The 18,350-nt window shown below is 43.2% G+C and overlaps 1 protein-coding gene across 3 annotated transcripts in view; it reads right to left on the bottom strand.

The window, feature by feature from the left end:
- Window positions 1-2,927: 2,927 nt before the first annotated feature.
- The window catches only part of CHAF1B (chromatin assembly factor 1 subunit B), a 28,296-nt gene continuing 12,873 nt past the window's right edge, over window positions 2,928-18,350 (bottom strand). For all 3 annotated transcript variants that reach the window (XM_059720736.1, XM_006271327.4, XM_059720735.1), the window contains exons 6-14: window positions 17,303-17,399; window positions 15,525-15,609; window positions 12,214-12,307; window positions 11,304-11,373; window positions 11,121-11,212; window positions 9,458-9,620; window positions 6,410-6,835; window positions 4,807-4,901; window positions 2,928-4,279 (exon numbers count right to left, since the gene is read on the bottom strand). In XM_059720736.1, coding sequence (XP_059576719.1) covers window positions 4,158-4,279; window positions 4,807-4,901; window positions 6,410-6,835; window positions 9,458-9,620; window positions 11,121-11,212; window positions 11,304-11,373; window positions 12,214-12,307; window positions 15,525-15,609; window positions 17,303-17,399 — 1,244 coding nt within the window. In that variant the 3' untranslated portion in view covers window positions 2,928-4,157. The remainder of the gene's footprint in view (window positions 4,280-4,806; window positions 4,902-6,409; window positions 6,836-9,457; window positions 9,621-11,120; window positions 11,213-11,303; window positions 11,374-12,213; window positions 12,308-15,524; window positions 15,610-17,302; window positions 17,400-18,350) is intronic.

Genomic DNA, 18,350 nt, shown 5'->3' with positions numbered 1-18,350 from the left:
ACAACATACGAAGTAATACTTAAATATGACACACAAATTAACCAGTCCAATTGATGTGCCCACTAAAGAACTGAGGGTACGGACTAGTTTGGTGTACATTACAACATTTTGGCAGCCTATCTACGTCAGCTGGGGAAGACTAAAAGATCATGCTGTCTACTCAGCACAACTGCTGGAGCCCGTGGAAAGGATTGCATATAAATAGAAATGGTTTAAAATTAAAACGAATGCTCAAAAACCACTGCACTTAAATGGCAAAAGCTAGATTCAGAGGTTATCCAGCCTCTCTCATGGACTTCCACTCTTCAAAGTAGAAGGTAGCTTAGACCCAATTTATGAAGAAAACATTTCCTTGACTGTTTAAAAAGCTTAAGTCCAAACTATCTGATGTGCAGTACTTCTATGGAGTAACATACATCAAAAACTAGGAGGTGGGAATACTAACATTTTCATGGCTCAGATTAACAAAACAACATAAGTACAAAACGTACATTTGATGCAAGTATCTGTATTACTATCAAGTATCAGTTGTATCAGTACAGGTCCATTAATATATAATTTTTATTCAACAGCAGTTAGAAGCCTGAGTTGGCTTGGTAAAAACATCTCTATTTTCCTTACTTTAGGAAGAACCTGGCATGGACAAAGCTAATAAACTTGGGCCCCTTCTCATCCAAGGTTTAGAAATGATCCAAAAGAGAACTTAGGTAAACTTTTAGGCACTTAACTCTAAAAGTGCGATTCAAAAATCCAGCAGCCACTTAACCGCAGAAGCACCCAAAACTCATGACATGGCCCATTTCACCACAGCATTCCCTAAGACACATCCAGGACTGCTCTAGTTGTAGGAACAAGACAGAGTAGTGCCTAAATTCCTTGACAACCTGATTTGGTGGGCATGTTCAGTGCATTCCTAACACTCACCAACAGAATAAGGCTGCTCACAAAAAATACTGGCAGTTGCTTTACTTTAAGCCTTTGCCTTTACAGAAACCTATGCCTGAAAACTTGTCTAATCTCTCTCCCACAGCAGCAACTCTTAATATCTTTAATTGGACCAAACAGATTTTGCTACTTTTGAAAAAGTAGCTGGAGTGGGAGGAAGCGATACCCACCCATTACTAGCCATAGAATGACTACGGTATTGCACAGATTTTGGGTACCACCCAGCAGACATATCTTGGAAGACTAAGCCCAGCTCAGTTCTTTGAAAGAATTGTAGGCCTCTACCCATAGGACAGGCCTAAATTCTAGGTCCCAAAAGGACAGAAATGCCTGCCTGCATCTCCAACTCATAAATCAGGGATGTCAAAAAAATCCAGCCCACAAAAGCTTATCATCCAGACTGCAGTGCTGCCCATGGGCCTTGGACCAGCTGCATACAGCATGTGGAGCTCATCTGGCACAAGTTGGAGCAAGCATGTGTGCTGCACATGATGTAGTCAACCTGGAACACGTGCTGAACAAGTTATGCAGAGCTGGTCCAGGGTGCGAGCTGCAGGTAGCATCTGTGCCAGACTAGCCCTACGTCCTGGATTTGAGGCTGGCCCCACATCCCAGATCCAGTGTACAGGGCTAGTCTGGTGTAGGTGATACATGGAGCACATGCCCTGGACTGGCCCTGCACACCATACACAGCAAACATCCCAGATCTGCCCCATGTACTGCATGATAGGCTAGAGTTGATGCATGCTGCAAGCAGTGTGCGGGGCTGGAGCTGGTAAACACACTAGGCCTGTGCGAAACAGCTAGTATTCACTTTGGATTTGGATTCAGCTGATTTGGAGGACAGTGATTTGATTTGGTGATTCGAATCACTGACCTGAATTGATTCAACTGAATCTAATTTGACAGGTGCCGAATCAAACAGATCTTGCTACTTTCGAAAAAGCAGGTGGAGTGGGAGGAAGTGATACTAACCCGGGGGGGCGGCGATCCCCGCTGCCCCATGTTGCATGATAGGGCTCTGCCACAAGCCCCCAGAGGCCCAGACAGCCACTGCAGCAGCCGGTGAGTGCGGGGCTTATTTATTTATTTTTTTAAAAAGCACTGGGACACTGGGGCCAGGCAGGGCAGCCATTGACAGGTCTGGGAAAGCAAGCAGGGGTCGGAAGGTGCTCAGGGAACGCAGGCAGGGGATTGGTCTCCTGATTTGATTCAGAGATCAGGTTACTGAATCGGGCCGAATCTCCTCCGAATTGAATCAGCAACTGAAGCTTTGCACAGCCCTAGTACACACTGCAAGCAGTACGTGGGGCCAGCCCGCAGACTAGCCCCATGCCCCTCATCTGGGCCACAGGATAAATTTGACACCCTTGATCTAAGCTCTAGAAAGAGGGCAGGAGTTCAGACACACCCGTCTGTAAGTGGCTCACTGTGCACAGCATCTGATGAAATAGATAGTTGCCTATGAAGACTAATAATTCTCTGAACCAGTCTTTAAAGTGCCACCCTGTCCAGCCTTCTATCTGACTTCAGACTAATACTGCTAATCACCTCAGCATAGTGTGGTGCCCAGCTCCCCTCATGCTGTGTACAGGGAGCCCAGGCATCTGCTGCTGGGGTTCAGGGCCAGGCACATAAAAAGTGCTTAACGTGTAGGCACTTTAGTCTCTTCCTGAATCTAGCCTTTAGAGCAGTGATGTAATCAATATTTTTGAAACTCCCTGTATGTAACACACTACAATAGAAATGTTTGTAGCAAAGTGTTCTTAGCAGCTGTTTAATATTAAGTCTTGCTGACAAGCATTTAAGTAAAATTTCTTCCTTACGAACACCGTTTTATGAACCATTTCTTAAGTATTTTTACATGGACTTTACTTTTCCTGTGTTAGTTCAATTTCTCAGAAAGTTATGAAAAAGGATGAAGTAAAATTGCTTATTTTAAAAACAAATCATTTTACAGTGAAACAACCAGAGCCATGGAAAACCGTATGTAGAAAAGCTTTAATGTGAAATTGGAACTTTTTTTCACTACGTGCCTCAACACTTCAAATGTTAAAAGTATAAGCTTAATCACAAGGGATCAATAGCACTTTAAGCTCTTTTTTTTCATGTCAAAGTCAATTAAAAGGACTTTTCACATATTTTAACCATTATCTTAGTTTTCTTTTTAATAGCTCATGGACATTACCCAAAAGGCTCCCACCTCTTCAATCCTCCACCACAGCTGAATGTAGGAAACATAACAATTAAACATAGCTTTCAAACAATTTGAATTTTGATTTCATTTGTTTTCAAACTCAAGGTTATACTATTGAGCTATGCAACAGGTATTAAGTGCTAGAATAAACATCCATTAACAAAGATAAATGTACACTGGTTTTGTGTTTTATTGGCCAACAGAGTAGGCTCTAAGATAAAAATAGAAAAAGAGGTATTTTTCTTTGCTGCCATGGAAAACTTCATGCCTGCTCTTATTTTTTGAACAAAAATATAAACTAAAAATTAAGAAATCTGTTTGTGCTGTTTAATGCCCATAACTGATCTTTAGAACGTTGCTGTTCAATTCCCCATTCCTTCCCATTATAAGTTTGCAACTTCTGCTGCAGTGTTAAAAATACAGTTCAGTATCACTGATACATGCAGAGCATGTAAGCATTAACTACTTATAAAGAATTAAAGTTGGAAGGTATGAATTATCCTACAAACTGCTAAATTTAAAATGGCACCTGAAAGTCAGATGTCTACATGAACCAGCTGTTAACCACATAAAAAAAAAAAATCACTATAAAGATGGATAAGTCCTTAGAAATCCCTCTTTGCCAAACAGACCTGCTGGAAGACTTAACAGTTTAAAAATATCAATATGGTGATTATAGAGGAGATCCTTCAGTTGTCATAGGATACTACTATAAACGCATGTCTGAAAACATTGTTTTATCATACAGCTGACATTTCTTGATTAAGAAAGCCTTCTTCAAAAGGGTGAGAAAGTTAAAAGCTGTGTTCCAGCTATTTCCCTTACTGCAAAGCAGTGCTTTTGTAGAAAAATCAGTCTTTTCTTCTGCAGATATCTTCCTTCACAGCTCTGCATGCCCACCCAGTACCATTACTACTTATAAGCAGCTGCCAAGAAGCCATCCTATGAAGGAAGGCAACATATTTGCTATTCTGTCTGAACTGTACTCAGAGCGAGTTTATTGAAAATTTGGCCTTTAGTTGTTTGAAGTACAGGTGGTTTGGTCCTCAATAGGTACAGAGACAGGCGTTTCTTCAGTTCTAGGACGTTTAGAGGCTGGAGGATTGTGCACAGGATCATCAGGCGGTGATGGTGGCTCTGAAATATTGAGAAACATGAAAACCATGCTTGGTTGGACTTCACATTTATTATGCTGAGTTTACAGGTGAATTTAGTACTCGTGAAAGATTCTAGGTTGGTAGTAGTAGATACAAGTTCTTCATCTGTACCAGAAACATGCCACAGATGCAGTGGTGGAAGCTGCCTCCCATAAAACCCACCAGTAGTGAAGTAGTGATCTGGAGAGGACAACCTGCATGCCAATTCATTTTACAGTGCTGAGACTGCTGGCCCAGGTGCCAATTGGTATCAACTGTAGATAGATGACTTTGTGATATAGGCACCTGCATGCTACTCACCTGTACAAAACACAAAGCACCACTGAATAGTAGCAATTTCCAAATCTGTGAGCTGGAAGTTCAAGTTCCTTATTTTTTGTATTTGTGCCTGAACTAAAATCATCATACTTATGAAATCAGACAACAATCCATAATGACCTCTGGAAAGAAAGGACGGAGTAGGAAGAACCCCTATTCACTATATGTTACAACCAGAAGGTTACTTACCATGTTGAACTACTCCTGAAGAGGAAGGTGTGGGGGCTAGATTTGTGGCGGTTGTGTTTGGTGCGTCTGTCCTCACAGGAATTAAGTTTATTCTCCTGGAGAAGGGGGGAGGGAAAGAAAGAGATATATACTTCCAGTGCTTTTAGAAACCTCACTTTCCCCACATTCTTCTTTGAAATGTACTGTACAATTGCAATTATCTACAGTGATATATATTTACTTCACATATGCTTTTTCTCTGGTCATGAATGGCATAGGGACATATAGAACAGAAAATGTAATGCTTATAAATAGAAGCACTTTAAGAATTATTAGACACCCTTTTCCCTGGATTAGTATGCACTAATAATTGAATGGAGGATCCTTGACTTAAACACACACTTCCTCTGTATTCTTAGTGTTTGTATTTTTCTTCTCTTAAATCTATTAGATGTCTCACAAAAAAAGAAACATTACAAATGGGGCAGAATGACAAAAAGATGTAATTGAACATCTGATTGTTTTATTCTTGCAAAATGCCTATATATTGCTCTTATGAAATGACGGTATTGGGATAATTGGGATCGTGTTAACACTAACAGCAGTTTATAAATTATCCCAGTATATTTAGAGAAAAATCTCCCCCTAAAATTTTAAAAAGTACATTTGCAAAAATCTCATCCATGTAGTAAATATTCTTTCCATATTTGTGTACAGGTTTCCCTAGCTTTATGTGGGTTCTGTATGTGTGAATTCACTCTTATGTGATCGGTGTGGTGGTAGCTGCTCTGTGCAATGCATTATGGAAGTGATGTGCACCAAAATATAGTCTCCTGTGTGAATCTGTGCTCCTCGCTTGTTGTCTGCGACACGTATTTCTGTAGTTGTCATCCCCATTATGATTGTGCCTTGTGCTTGTGTGTACTGTCTGCTGTTGGCAAGTACCAAAATTGTCTTGTAAAAGTGGAAGAAATGGGTTGGGGGTCAGTACAGTCGAGTTCTTGGAACGTATCCCTATTTGTTGCATTGTAAAGTGGGTTCCCGTGATGCGAATTCAAGTTATGCGCCATTTTTTGGGAATAAATGTGCAGCATAAAGTTAGGGAAATCTGTATTAATCCTAGAGAATAATTTAAAATGAACCCTTATATGCTCATCTAACAAACTCCTTAAAGAACTTACTATTAATGACTTGTATGGTATATTTAAATATATCATGCAGAAAACACGTTGTCTTGAGTGAAGTCATACATTTATTGTGCAACTACATTCCAAATGTAGCCTCTTATTAACTTAAAATAAAGGACAGGCATGAAGTCCTACCAGATTACATCTTTAAATACAAGAACTGCGACAGAGACACAGAAATCTGTTGTAAATAAATGCACCAAGGAGTAAGGCAGAATTTAACTTTACTACTGCCCACCAGTTTGGATAGCAACTCAAAGTCAGATCTGGGAGTTGTGTTGAGCTTTCAGCTGGAGAACAATTGGAAGGGTAAATTGTCACGAAAGCCACAACCAGGATACAAAATGTAGTTCTCAACTTCAATATATTAGAAGTAGCAACAATACATCTTATGTTGGTCTTCATATTTATAACTGAAATGGCAATTAAAGTCTTACCTTGGTGTCTTACTCCATGCTTCTAAGGTATTTAGAGTAATCCTTCTTGGCTGGTTTACTTTAGCGCTCTGGCTGGCTGCCTGTATAGGTTTCCTCTCTTCTGACAAAGCTGTAATATTTTTTATGCCAACAGGTGTTGAAGGAGAGTCCTTGCTGGTTGCTACTGCTGTTGGTATTTTTGGCTGGAGAGTGGGAGTGCTTGGGTCTGCAATTCTGCTTGGAGGAGTTCCATCTGCTGGGCGAGAGCCTGGGGAGACCACCTTATGTGACTGACTTTTCTTCACTTTCTTTTCTGCTACAGTAGGAGTCCTGACAGTTATCACTGGCTTCTCCTTCAATGGCACTCCAAGTTCACCCTTCTCAAATGTGACAAAAGAGCAATACCCATCCGTGGAAGAAACAGCCAGAAAAGATCCATCACTGGACCTGTGATTTCATGGGAGGAAAGATGAGAAATTGACTGTGCTCCCCAGAATAACATTTTATGCCAAAACCACAAACTACCTCCCTCCAACTAAATACAGAAATTTAAATAAATCTTATATCAGCTCCATGACAGCTAATTTAAAAAACAAAAAAAATCTTATCTGCCTGGGTGTGTGGCTGTGTGTGTGTGGGGGGCATAAGGTATGTTGGGGGGTTGTGGGGGCAGGGTGTACGTGTATGGCATTTGCAGGGTCTGAGGGAGAGTGCTGGGACCCCTGCACTTCGCCCATGGCACAGCAGCAGCAGGTGGAAGCGCTTAGGGTGCTTGTGCCCAGTGCAGGCACTGGTGCCCAGAGGCATGCAGCTCCAGCCAGAGCTGCACATCACAGTGAGGAACACAGCCTCCGCAGGGCAGTCTCTATTGCTGGTGTTCCCCACCACACATGCTCAGTCTCTGCACCTGCACTATGAGGGAAGCCCCAGGCACTGGAGCCAGCTGCCTTTCCCACCCCGCCAAGGGTAAGGCACCTGGGGCTACCCTTTCATGCTGTTCAGCCCTGGCGGGGAAGGCAGCAAGCTCCAGTGCATGGGGCTTCCTTCCCATGCCATGCAAATGCGGAGGCTGAGTGTGCATAGCAGGGAGCACCAGCAATAGAGATTGCCCAGTGGGGCAGGTCTCCACACACCCCTACCCTCCCTCACACCCACACCCTACCCACCTGAGCTCAATGCTACCACCACCCTCTGGGTGCAGGCTCCACACTGCTGCCAGCCCTATGCTCCAGCCCACCTGCAGCTTGCCCCCTGCTTCTTTCTGAGCTGCTGCCCAGAGGGACTGGGAGGCAGGGAAAATGGAGCAGGTCCTCCGGTGGCAGCAGGAGCAGCCCTGCCTGGAAGTTGCCTGCTGGCTGGGCAGGGCGCTTCTGCCCATGAGGATGGAAGCAAGATGCAATAGGGTATGTTTAGGGATGTGCATATGCAAGGGCAACTCACTCCCACCCTCATGGGTGGAAGGGCTAGGCGGGATACAATTCTCTGGTAGGCACTGCAGGCTGGATGAAAGTGCTTGGCTGTCTGGATCCAGCCTGCAGGCAGTATTTTGCCCGACCCTGATCTAAAGTGATGCTGAACAGCTTGTCCTGACCTATACTGCAGCAGAACTGTGCTCAACTGCACCTCTTGCCCTTTGCACAGGTAACAATCACCAACTTACTGATGAGTTAAGCACCTGGATTTTCTCACATTCTCCTGCAAACTTCACCTTCAGAGTATCTGATCACCATCAGCATGTTCTGAAAGAAGCCTTCTGCTAGAAGGATACCAGCTGCAATAGAGGCTCCAGGGAGGAAGGAAAGTCCCATGACTGGGGAACAGAGTCTGGGATGTGAAACAGACTCTCATTGCCTAAATGACCTAGGCAAGTCATTTTGAGCAGGGAACCCAAAGGGTTACCAAGCATCCTGTGGGCTCCTGACTAGCCACCACTGCCCCACCCCTTCCCTGCCCACTGTTGCTCCTGCCACTGCAGCTGGGGTTCTTTGGGCTCTCCCACCTTCCTTTAATTTCTACTTCTTGCCCCCGCTACTGGCGATGGGACAGCACAGCAGGAGAGGTCTCAGGTACCTAAGTGGGAGGCTGAGGGTACCCATGCTGCATGCATGTTGGGAGGCTGAGCTATTTGTGCAGCCAAGCTGACTGCACTGCTGGTGAGAAAGTGGCTGGGAGAGAAGGGTACTTTGCATGCTGGGGGATAAAGGTGGGCTGTCTGCACTGCACTGTGTGCATAATAAGGAGGGGCCCCATGTGGCAGGACAGATCCGGGGGTGGGGAGGGTGCAACTGTCCACACAGCCAACAAAAAGCAGCTCTTGGTCTACGGCCCACATCTTGTGCAGCCTTTAGTATTGTGGCCTGCTTCACATATGGCCCTCACCTGCCTGGAAGTTAGACAGCCCTCACTTAGGACCAAGATCCAGAAGACAACCAAGCACCTTAAGTAGACTTTGGCAGAATTTAGATGCCTAAGTTTAGGACAGTGATCCTCTAACACCCTTCCTCCTCCCAGATAATCCCATAGGCACCAAAGCTCCACCTGTGAAATTCACTAGAAAGCTAAGGTTCTGATTCTGTGCACAAGCAAGGCTGCCTCCCTCCTGTCTGGACTGAGGAACTGGTTATCCAGATCAAGCATAAGACTGATCAAGATCCTCCAACTATGTTTTCTTCTGCTGATCTACCCCGAGAAGCCGGATCCAAAAGAACAAGCTCAAAGCATATCAATAGAATGAGCTCCATGCAAAACAGAGCTACAGGAGTTGTTACTGCCCCTTCTCTCTTGAGGCACTGCAACACCCAAGCCCCTTTGTAGGTGTAGGCTGCAGTCTCTCTGTGCCTCTGCTCCCCATTTATAAAGCATATAAAAGCACACTTCCATAGCTCCTGGGATAAAATTATTTTAAAAAGAATGAAAGGCACTGAAAAACATGGTAATGACAATTACTTAAGTACCATAGATTACATAAAACAACCTGACATAAAAGGAAGAAGTGTGAGCAACCTCAAAACTTCAAAAGCAATAAGAACAACAATCTACCCAAACATGACAAAACTGTCAGTCACCTACCATGAAATATCACTCAGGGTATGGTAATGTATGTTAGACACATAACCAAATGGGAAGGACTGCTGCGTATCATATAAAAGAACAGAATCTTCTGAAGCAACAGCAAATACCAACCGATAAGGAAAATTTATTAGACCAGGAACCGACTTCTGACTGACTTCATCTACAACACAAAGAAAACACCATTGGGAAAAGTCTCATACAGACCACTGCCTCACTTAAATGATACTGCTTAAATTGACATAGTTACCCTGAGTCTGAACATAATTTTTATCCTTAGAGTGAATCAGTAACCAAACTGGTTAAAAAGGTGACATTTTCATTATAAACCACCATTTTCAGACTCTCATGAATTTCTGGAAAAACTACTCTATTAAGTTACTCTTATTTTGTCTCACCTTACAAAATAAATTGTTGGAAGAGGTTTTTGGTTTATTTGTTTTTTTGGTGTTTTTTTTTCAAATTACAAGTGCAAATCAAAGCCCTGTAGCTAAACATCTTTTCCACTATTACTTCAAGTGTGAACAAATCTCAAAAAACTTACTTTAATCAGTCATGCTAAATTTATAAAAATACACAGTTGCTATATAATCCACTCAAGATGATAAATTTATGGTTCTTTTTATAATTTTCATGTTCAACTATTGGCTAGTTTTTCAGACTAAGAGTTTGCTCCTAAGTGAAAAAGAAAAAGAGCGCCACCCTAGCAAAGTTTTCCAAATCCTTGAAATTAAGCACCCAGTGGCCTCCTCAGCAGTGATAAAATATAGAACTCCCAGTCACTCCTGTGTTGGTTACAGAAGCTCCCCTTTTAAATTAATGGCCTGATTTTTTCACTTTAGGCATCTGATAGTGTAAATTTTGCCCTAAGAGTAACAACATGTGCCCAATAAAGAGTGATTGACAATTTATGAAGAGGATCTCATTCTCCAAAAAAAGAGAACAGTGCCTCTGAAGACTTTGTGAAAAAAATGGTTCACGCTTTTAAACAATTCAGTAATGGACACTCTAAGCTGAGCTAGATAATTAGAAATGAGGAAACTTGTGCCTTTCAAGCAAGATTGTGAACAGTCTCATTAAAAGTCCTAAGTGAAATCCTGAGTTCATTAACTTGAATATGAGCAAGATTTTACTTCCTGCATCCATCCACTTATGTGCAGTATGCTCAGTCATCCCCATCACAGCTATGCCAGCATGATCCAGTTCTAACCAACAAGCCTAGTGCTACTTCAGTCTTGGCTTCCCCTGAATAAACATCAGAAAACTGTGACAAATGATGGCAATTTTGGGGTGGCTCCAGGAGGTGGGAAACCAAGACTAAAAAAATATTTTACTACGTGGTTCTTTAATGCTGAGCCAAATTATTTACATTTATTCACACCAATCAGTTTAAAAGTTGGAGAAAAATGCTAAATAGTTTTTCTGTAGCCTCAAAGGCCAACTGAGAGCATTCAGCCACTATACCAAAAGCCACTTAAAAGGTACTTAAAGTGAATTAAAGTTCTTAGACTCAGCAAACAGGGTTGCACCACAACTTAAAAGCTTTCTTGAAGGAATGTTACAAAAGGTAGGACATAAAATAGTATGACCTGCAACATTATACTCAAGTTTGCCTTTTTAATACATTTGCTGTAAAAAATGTTCTCTGAAGGATTTACACTACCTTTAGTAAGTGCAGTTCTCAATTCAAAGTAGATTGGGCAGCAACGAACAGCTAGTGTGGCTTTGCCAGGACAGGGAAGGTGAGCCATGGGCCTATTAGGAATAAGAAATATTTTTTAAAATGGCATTAAAAATTATTATTTTTTGTAATGATAATAAAGAAATAGGTTTTATTAAACCCTACCTTTTAAGATTGTTTCTGGAAAAAATATATGTAGTGTTTGTCACATTTTCTCCTGATTCAACACATCCAGCTGAGAAAACACAAAACAATTAAACTGTTCATCAATTCAAAAGGTACTGAACATACAGCATACATTCATAAACTTTTTATTTCCCAAGAAGTAGCCTTGCGTCAGCAGGCCAGATTTTTGTGATCTGAAAACAACTTGAAAAGGTATCACATATATTTCTTTAATACTACTTTTGTTTCCTTTATGTACTTCCTTAACACAGGCTTCTTTTTGATGTTTCCAGACATCTGCATTGGGAATGCCTATACTGGAAAACCCTTCTTGCAGTGTTATTCTAACCAATAGTGCAGAATGCTTTTAAGAACAAGGACATATCAAAAAAACCCCTCAGAATAAAAGTCAAGAGTAACTACTTATTTCTGATTTTTTTTAACAGTGCAGCTTTGTTAATATACCAGGTGTTTCATGTAAGCTGCAAGCAGATTTTAACATGACATGAGAGAAATTCTCACAAGCTGCAGGCTTGATGGTAGGAGCTTCTCAGCCAATAAATAGAATATATTAGTTTCATCATGCAAGAACAATACACCAAACAAATACTGTAAAGCTTTCCTTTGATTGAACTCAGCCAAACTGTTTGGAAAGTGGTCTCAGTGAACTTTCAGATCAGTGTACAAACATCAGACTAACTGAAAATATTTATTGACACAAAGTATGCTGAATTTAGTGTCAGAGGAAACCCCAGGCTGCATCATCACCACCAGCATGTCACCAGAACAAAAAACTGCTGGCCATATTCACAGCAGTATTCTCCAAAGCATCAGCAACTGTTAGACGCCTCCTATGTGAGGAAGAAGCCCTATGGGCTGCCCCACATGCACAGTACTTGCTTTCACATACCTGGAGTAAGTAGCAAGGAGCCATCAGGAGTGAAACTAAGCCTGCGGAAGAATGATTTCATGCTGTCATCATGAAACATTCGAAAGCTTCTCATCTGTAACATTTTGAAAGTATTTCAGATGCAATGTGAAAAAATCCTATTAATGCTGGTAATTAACTATGTCTTAGAAAAAAAGTCATCCTGATTGATCTTTTTGTCTAATGGATGAAATATTTGAAGTTTCTCTCAACAACAAAATGATGCTTTAAGTTCCTATATATGCTTTAAGTTCTCTATAGCTAATCATAGTCCCTCTATACACATGCTAATTAATATCAACAAGAGTCTCATTTAGACTAGACTATTCCTTTCCTTCCCTTTTTGTTACTATAGATATTTAAAATAAAACAGTCACTAAGAAGATGAAGCTACTTAGGTAGAAAGTAGTGCTAGTGCTCTGCTATCATGGTTCAAACAAACACCACAGAAAGGTGATTAACCATTAGAAATGAAAAAACAAAATTCAGTAAAAACACAGGGAAAAATATATTTATAGGTTAGTCTAAAAAAGTACTCCTTTTTTATCATGCCTTTTTTATCATACTAGAGGTATCATGCTTTACCTCTAGTACTATTAATTTAAAGATGCTGGGACATCTTAAGTTCTAAGATGCTGTGCCTCCAAGGGACAGCATTTTAGAACTTATTTTTCCCTAACATTTCTCTTGAAAGACTTTATTCTCTAGAAAAGTATATTCTAAACTACTGATTTAGATATAAAAGTATTCATACAATATTATAATACTTAGTCACTGTAACTTGATTATCGCACAGATATTATTTAAAATTCACTGCACAGACTATTTTGTTTCTCTTTCCTTTAATTTATTACCAATGATATTAAACATGATTACTTTAGGCTGAACTTGCAAGAGATATTTTTTACAAGTCAATGTTCTTTGTGACAGCCACTTCGACTAACAACCAGGGATTCGGGTTTTCCGTTTCCCACAGACAAAATCACAGATTCCTTGTTTTTAAAACTGGAGAAAACGCCAATTTCCCTTTTCAGCAGAGAAACCCGCAGATTCTCCGCTTTTGCAAAAAACTCTTGCAGGCTGGCACAACTCCAGCCTGCAAGAGCTGATTGCAGAAAGGGCGAGAAAGCCCCAGCCCTACCTGGAGTGGGTGGGGGAGAGGGGGAAGGGTGGGGCCTGAGCCTCTGAGTCAGCCAAGGCTGGGCTCAGGCTCAGACTCTTCCTTCGCCCTTGGATCCTAGAAGTAAGCGGGGCTTGGGGGTTGTGGCACAGGGCTAGGGAAGGGGGCTGAGGGAGCGGGGAATGCTGCCGGCCCCAGGCGGCACACTACAGCCAGGTGCAGGGCCAGGGGGTGAGGGCAGGGGTACCCCTTTGTGGGGGGCTTTGCAGGCAAGTGATGCGGGGTGTAGAGTGGTGGTGCCCACCATGTGCGGGCCCCGCACACATGCTGCCCAGCCAGCTGCCCAGGGGATGGGGAGGCGGAGGCTCGCATGTGGTTAGTTGCACAGTTCTGTGGCCGGCTCTGCAGCGGCGGCGAGGGATGGTGGCTGGGGGGACAGGAGGGGCTCACATGTGGCGGTCTCTTTACCTATGGGGCCATGCCAGCGGTGACGGCCACTGCGTACAGAACCTCCGCACGCCACCATGGAGCCATGCCCAGATCTGTGCAGCCAGGTGCAGGGTGGCAGCAGCCGGGCAGCATACAGCCATCCCCACCACCATCCTGCGCCACACGGCGCCCACCACACTGCCGCTGCCACCCTGCTCCAAGCGCAGCTCCGCAGCGGTGCAGGGGTTTTGTACGCATCGGCCTTCACCACTGGCACACAGCAGCCACTGCTGCTTATCTGTGGGGGCTGTTGTGTACAAAACCTCCCCGTGTTGCCTCGGAGCTGTGCAACCAGGTGCAGGGCAGCAGCAGCAGTGTGGCAGCCGCCGTGCGGCGCAAGATGGTGGTGGGGATGACTGTGTGCTGCCTGGCTGCCACCACTGCCGCTCTGCGCCTGGCTGCACAGCTCTGGGCATGGATGGGTCCATAGTGGCGCGAGGAGGTTCTGTATGCAGTGGCTGTCAGTGCTGGCACAGCCCCACAGGTAAGTGGCAGCAGCTGCTGCATGCGAATCCCCTGACCCCCATTCCTCACTGCTGCTGCAGAGCCAGCCACAGAGCTGTGCAGCTGGTTACATGCGAGACTCCCCCTTCCCCAGGCAGCTGGCCAGGCAGCATGTGTGCAGCCTGCACAGGGCTGGGACCACCACACTGTGTCCCACATCACTTGCCCACAAAGCACTCCTGCCCTCACCTCCTGGCCCTGCACCCCTGCCCTCACCTGGCTGTGGTATGCTGCCTGGGGCCAGCAGCACCCCCTACTCCCTCAGCCCCCAACCATCTTCCCCAGACCTGCCCCACAGCCCCCAACCCCACTTACCTCTAGGATCAAGGGGCGTAGGGCATGGCTCTGCAGTGACAGCACTTACCCGCAATGCCCCCCGCCACTGCCTCAGCCAGCACACAGCCGCCACTACCCTACAGCACCGCAGAGCCATGCAGCCAGTCACAGGGCATAAGCAGCGGTGCAGTAGCGTCTGCTGCATGCAAGCCCCCCTTTCCAGCCCCTGGCTGGGTGGCATGTATGTGGCCTGTATACAGTGGTTGCCACTGCACTGCCGCACCTGCGCTGCTTGCCCACAAAGCCATGCGGGTAGCCATGAGATGGTAGCGTAGGGTGCAATGGCAGAATTGTGGTGGTGGCCTGTATGTGCGAACCCTGTCAGGCCGGCCGGTGTGTGTGGCCTGCAGAGTGGCACCCCGCCCACACCCCCAGGCCCTATTCCAGGGAGTGGGCACAGGGGCATGCTCTGCCCCTTCTTGATCTACCTCCCCAGCACCTTCCCTTCCCCCCCACACACATTTACCTGACATCCACTCCAGCAGTGTCTGTAAGTCTGTTGTGAGGAGCATCAGGAGGGCTGTTGAGGCTGTGGGGGAGAATGCGGGGCACCAGTCGCACGGGGGGTGGGGTTGTGGGGGGCCTTTAATTTTTATCACGGATTTGGGGTTTTTAAAAATCAGAGAATTTGCAATTTTTAATCAGAGAAAACCAGGATCCCTGCTAATAAATAAGAGAACCTCCATTTCACATGAATACAGAAGTGTCTAACATACTAGTAAATTATCTCTAAAACTGGATACTTTCCTGTCATCAATGCCAGAGTTTCACTTTTCAAGAGTGCAGCATTTGTAAAACAACATACAAAGTGTTGCCTGACAATGTTAGCATTAGAATAATTTACCTCTCCTTCAGCTCCTGCTCCTGACGGCATCTTTGTAACATTGAATGCTACTCGTCTGGTCTGTGTGTTGTATACTCGCATCACCCTGCATAACAGAGAATACCAACATCTTTCTTCCTCACCAAGCTAATCCTTGATTTTTTCATACAGTTACAGCACATTCTTCCCTGGATCCCTTGTTTCAATCAAAACCTTTCAGGATTCAACTCATCTCAAAACTGTCACATGACAAAAGACCTTACTATTAAAAGAGCCCTAAAACAGAGGGCATCAACAAATAACTAAGTCACTGAATGTCCTTGATTTATTAAGAGCAGCTTTATTTGTAGAGCATGTGTATGTGTAATTAAGGAAGAATCAGGGTTCATGGAAACATAAAGGACCAAGGCAACTTCCTGGCCTTTCCCCAGTGGCTCCATCCTACAGAATAGAAGCTTCCACAGAGGAAAATAGATGGATTCCTAGGCCTTTGTGGTAGGAGGCTTATAAATATGAACTGAATGAACTCCTGTGCAAGGCTGTCTTTCTGAATCTGCAGGGAAATGTGAAGCATCCTAATTCACCTCATTAAGCATGCTAACTTTCAAGTCTCAAGACAAACGTCACTTTATTTTACTGAAACACCAAGGTCTCGTGCTTATTTGGCATGGCTGAATATTAGAAGACATGAGATTCATTATGACCTAAAGTCCTTTTATTCATCCTCTCTCTCTGAGGCCACTATAAGATCTGCCCCAAAGCTCAAATCAAGGAGTGATTTCTCCAGTGTGTTAAAGCAATTTTCTTTGCAAAGGAAGCTACACAGTATAAGGTTTATTATCCAGCTGTGAAGCCTATTAAGAATAAGATATGTATCCTACACAATTTCAAAGCTGAACTACAAATTTAAATTGAATTTGTTAATTACAGATTTGTTTGCTTATTGACCAGGTTGCAAGGGGAATTCAGAAAAGAAACATGTTTTATTGGACTTAAACATGGTCGTTTCTCTTCTGTAACACGCTGTCAAACCTAGGCTCATGGAAGACATTTGAGAATACATTGTATTGGGACAAAGTACGCACTGCCAATATCTTTGACAACCCAGAAAGTGCCAGCTGATTTCATGGAGAAAAAAAGTAGCTGTTTACTTAAATGTCTACATTTAGAGTGGCATAAGAGTGATGGTGGAGCCAAGATGGTGAAGAAATTAACACAAGATGGTGAGGCAAAGATCTTTTATTGGACCAACTACGTAGTTGGGGATAAAGTTAAACAAGCTTTTGAATGCAAGGCATTTTTCCTCAGATCTCTGATCACACTCAGACTGTGGGTGACAGTTTGCACAGAAATAAATTGAGCATAACTTTTCAACTCACCTTTGCTATTCTCTTTCAAGGATTAATTTGAAAGCAGTTAAAAACTGCTTCTAATACTAATAATTATGAAGAGAAGGAATTAAATACCCCTTTCTTGACTTAATCTCAGCTAGCATGGAACAGATTTAAAATCTTGTTAAAAATGTTAAAATTAAAAATTTTGAACAACATGGTACAGCTATGAGTGGGACAGGACCCTATGCCTCGTAACTACAAGTGGCACCTAACTATGGGATAGAAGAGCCGTCCTGGTCATTTTGTTAAGTATGCAGTCTACATTTGCACAAGATAAAGTACTGTTAAAAATTAAACATTTTTGCACATTACAGTATAGCCTTAAGAGAGACAGGATACTGCACATGGTAACCACATTAGTATTTAGTTGTAGGATGGTAAGAGAACACTTAAGCCAAAACTCACCTATCACAGCTAAGTGTTGCAATGTACTGGCCAAGAGGATCCCAAGTTATTCCTTGTACATAACTTTTGTGTTCATTTAAAATTGAGACTTTTTGCCCTGAAAATACAAAGAGTTTCAAATACTAAAACTGAAGAGAATTATTTAAAAAGGAATTAAAAACAAGGCCAAATATTCCAGAAAATACAGCAATACACCTTTTTTTTTTTAAACACTCAAACTGATAAATGCTTTAACAGCAAATTAATAGTGACAATTGAAATGCAAGTTTAAGCTTTTTTTCCCCCTCCTTTGTGGCTTCTGCTTAGTTAAACAATAAGGTTCAGGCTTTGTAATATGCCTATTTTGTTTATTAAGTAACAAGACATTAAACTTATATGCATTTCAGACTTTTTCTCTTGAGTCTTGAATGGTCATCATGTTGGGTACTGAACTACAGACATGCAGCACAAAAGCATGAGTCAAAATTTAAACAAGAGGCAGGCTCTTTCTCTTGGGTGACGATGGCAACTGGCTAATTCTTAGTAACTGGCCACAGCTAGAAAAGGTTTTGGGACAGAATGACCCATGCTGGGTCAGAGGCATTCAATTAGGTAAGCACTATGACCCAGCTGCCACCATTGTTTGTCTGTGTGGCAGCATGGAGAGAATGCCAACAACTGGTGATTGAGCCTGCAGTGGCATGCAAGTGCCTGCAGCCAAAGCCCCACATCTGTAGGCTGGATTTGGCCTATGGGCTGTCAGTTGTCAACCCCAGTCTTACAATGTAATAAGGTCTTACTACTCATAATGATATGTAGCTATCAGCCTTGACTCAGTTGCAGGGTGTTGAACATGCTGGGCTTGACCCAGCTAAGCACAGACATAACATTTATGAACACAAGCAGTTCCAATGAGTTCATCTCTGGGTAGGCTGGATGGGGGCCAGAGATCTCTGCACAATCCAAGATCAAGCTCTGGTGGCACTTACTACCCATTTTCTCTCAGGTAGCAAGCCAACATTTAGGGATATGTGGATTGCTTCTGTTAGGTGTTGAAATGGATTATATA

The sequence above is a fragment of the Alligator mississippiensis genome, chromosome 1 (genome assembly GCF_030867095.1).
Source record: "Alligator mississippiensis isolate rAllMis1 chromosome 1, rAllMis1, whole genome shotgun sequence".
In the NCBI taxonomy this organism is placed as follows: domain Eukaryota; kingdom Metazoa; phylum Chordata; order Crocodylia; family Alligatoridae; genus Alligator; species Alligator mississippiensis.
The sequence above is the reverse complement of the archived record's forward strand: the minus strand, read 5'-3'. Positions and strand labels throughout refer to the sequence as shown.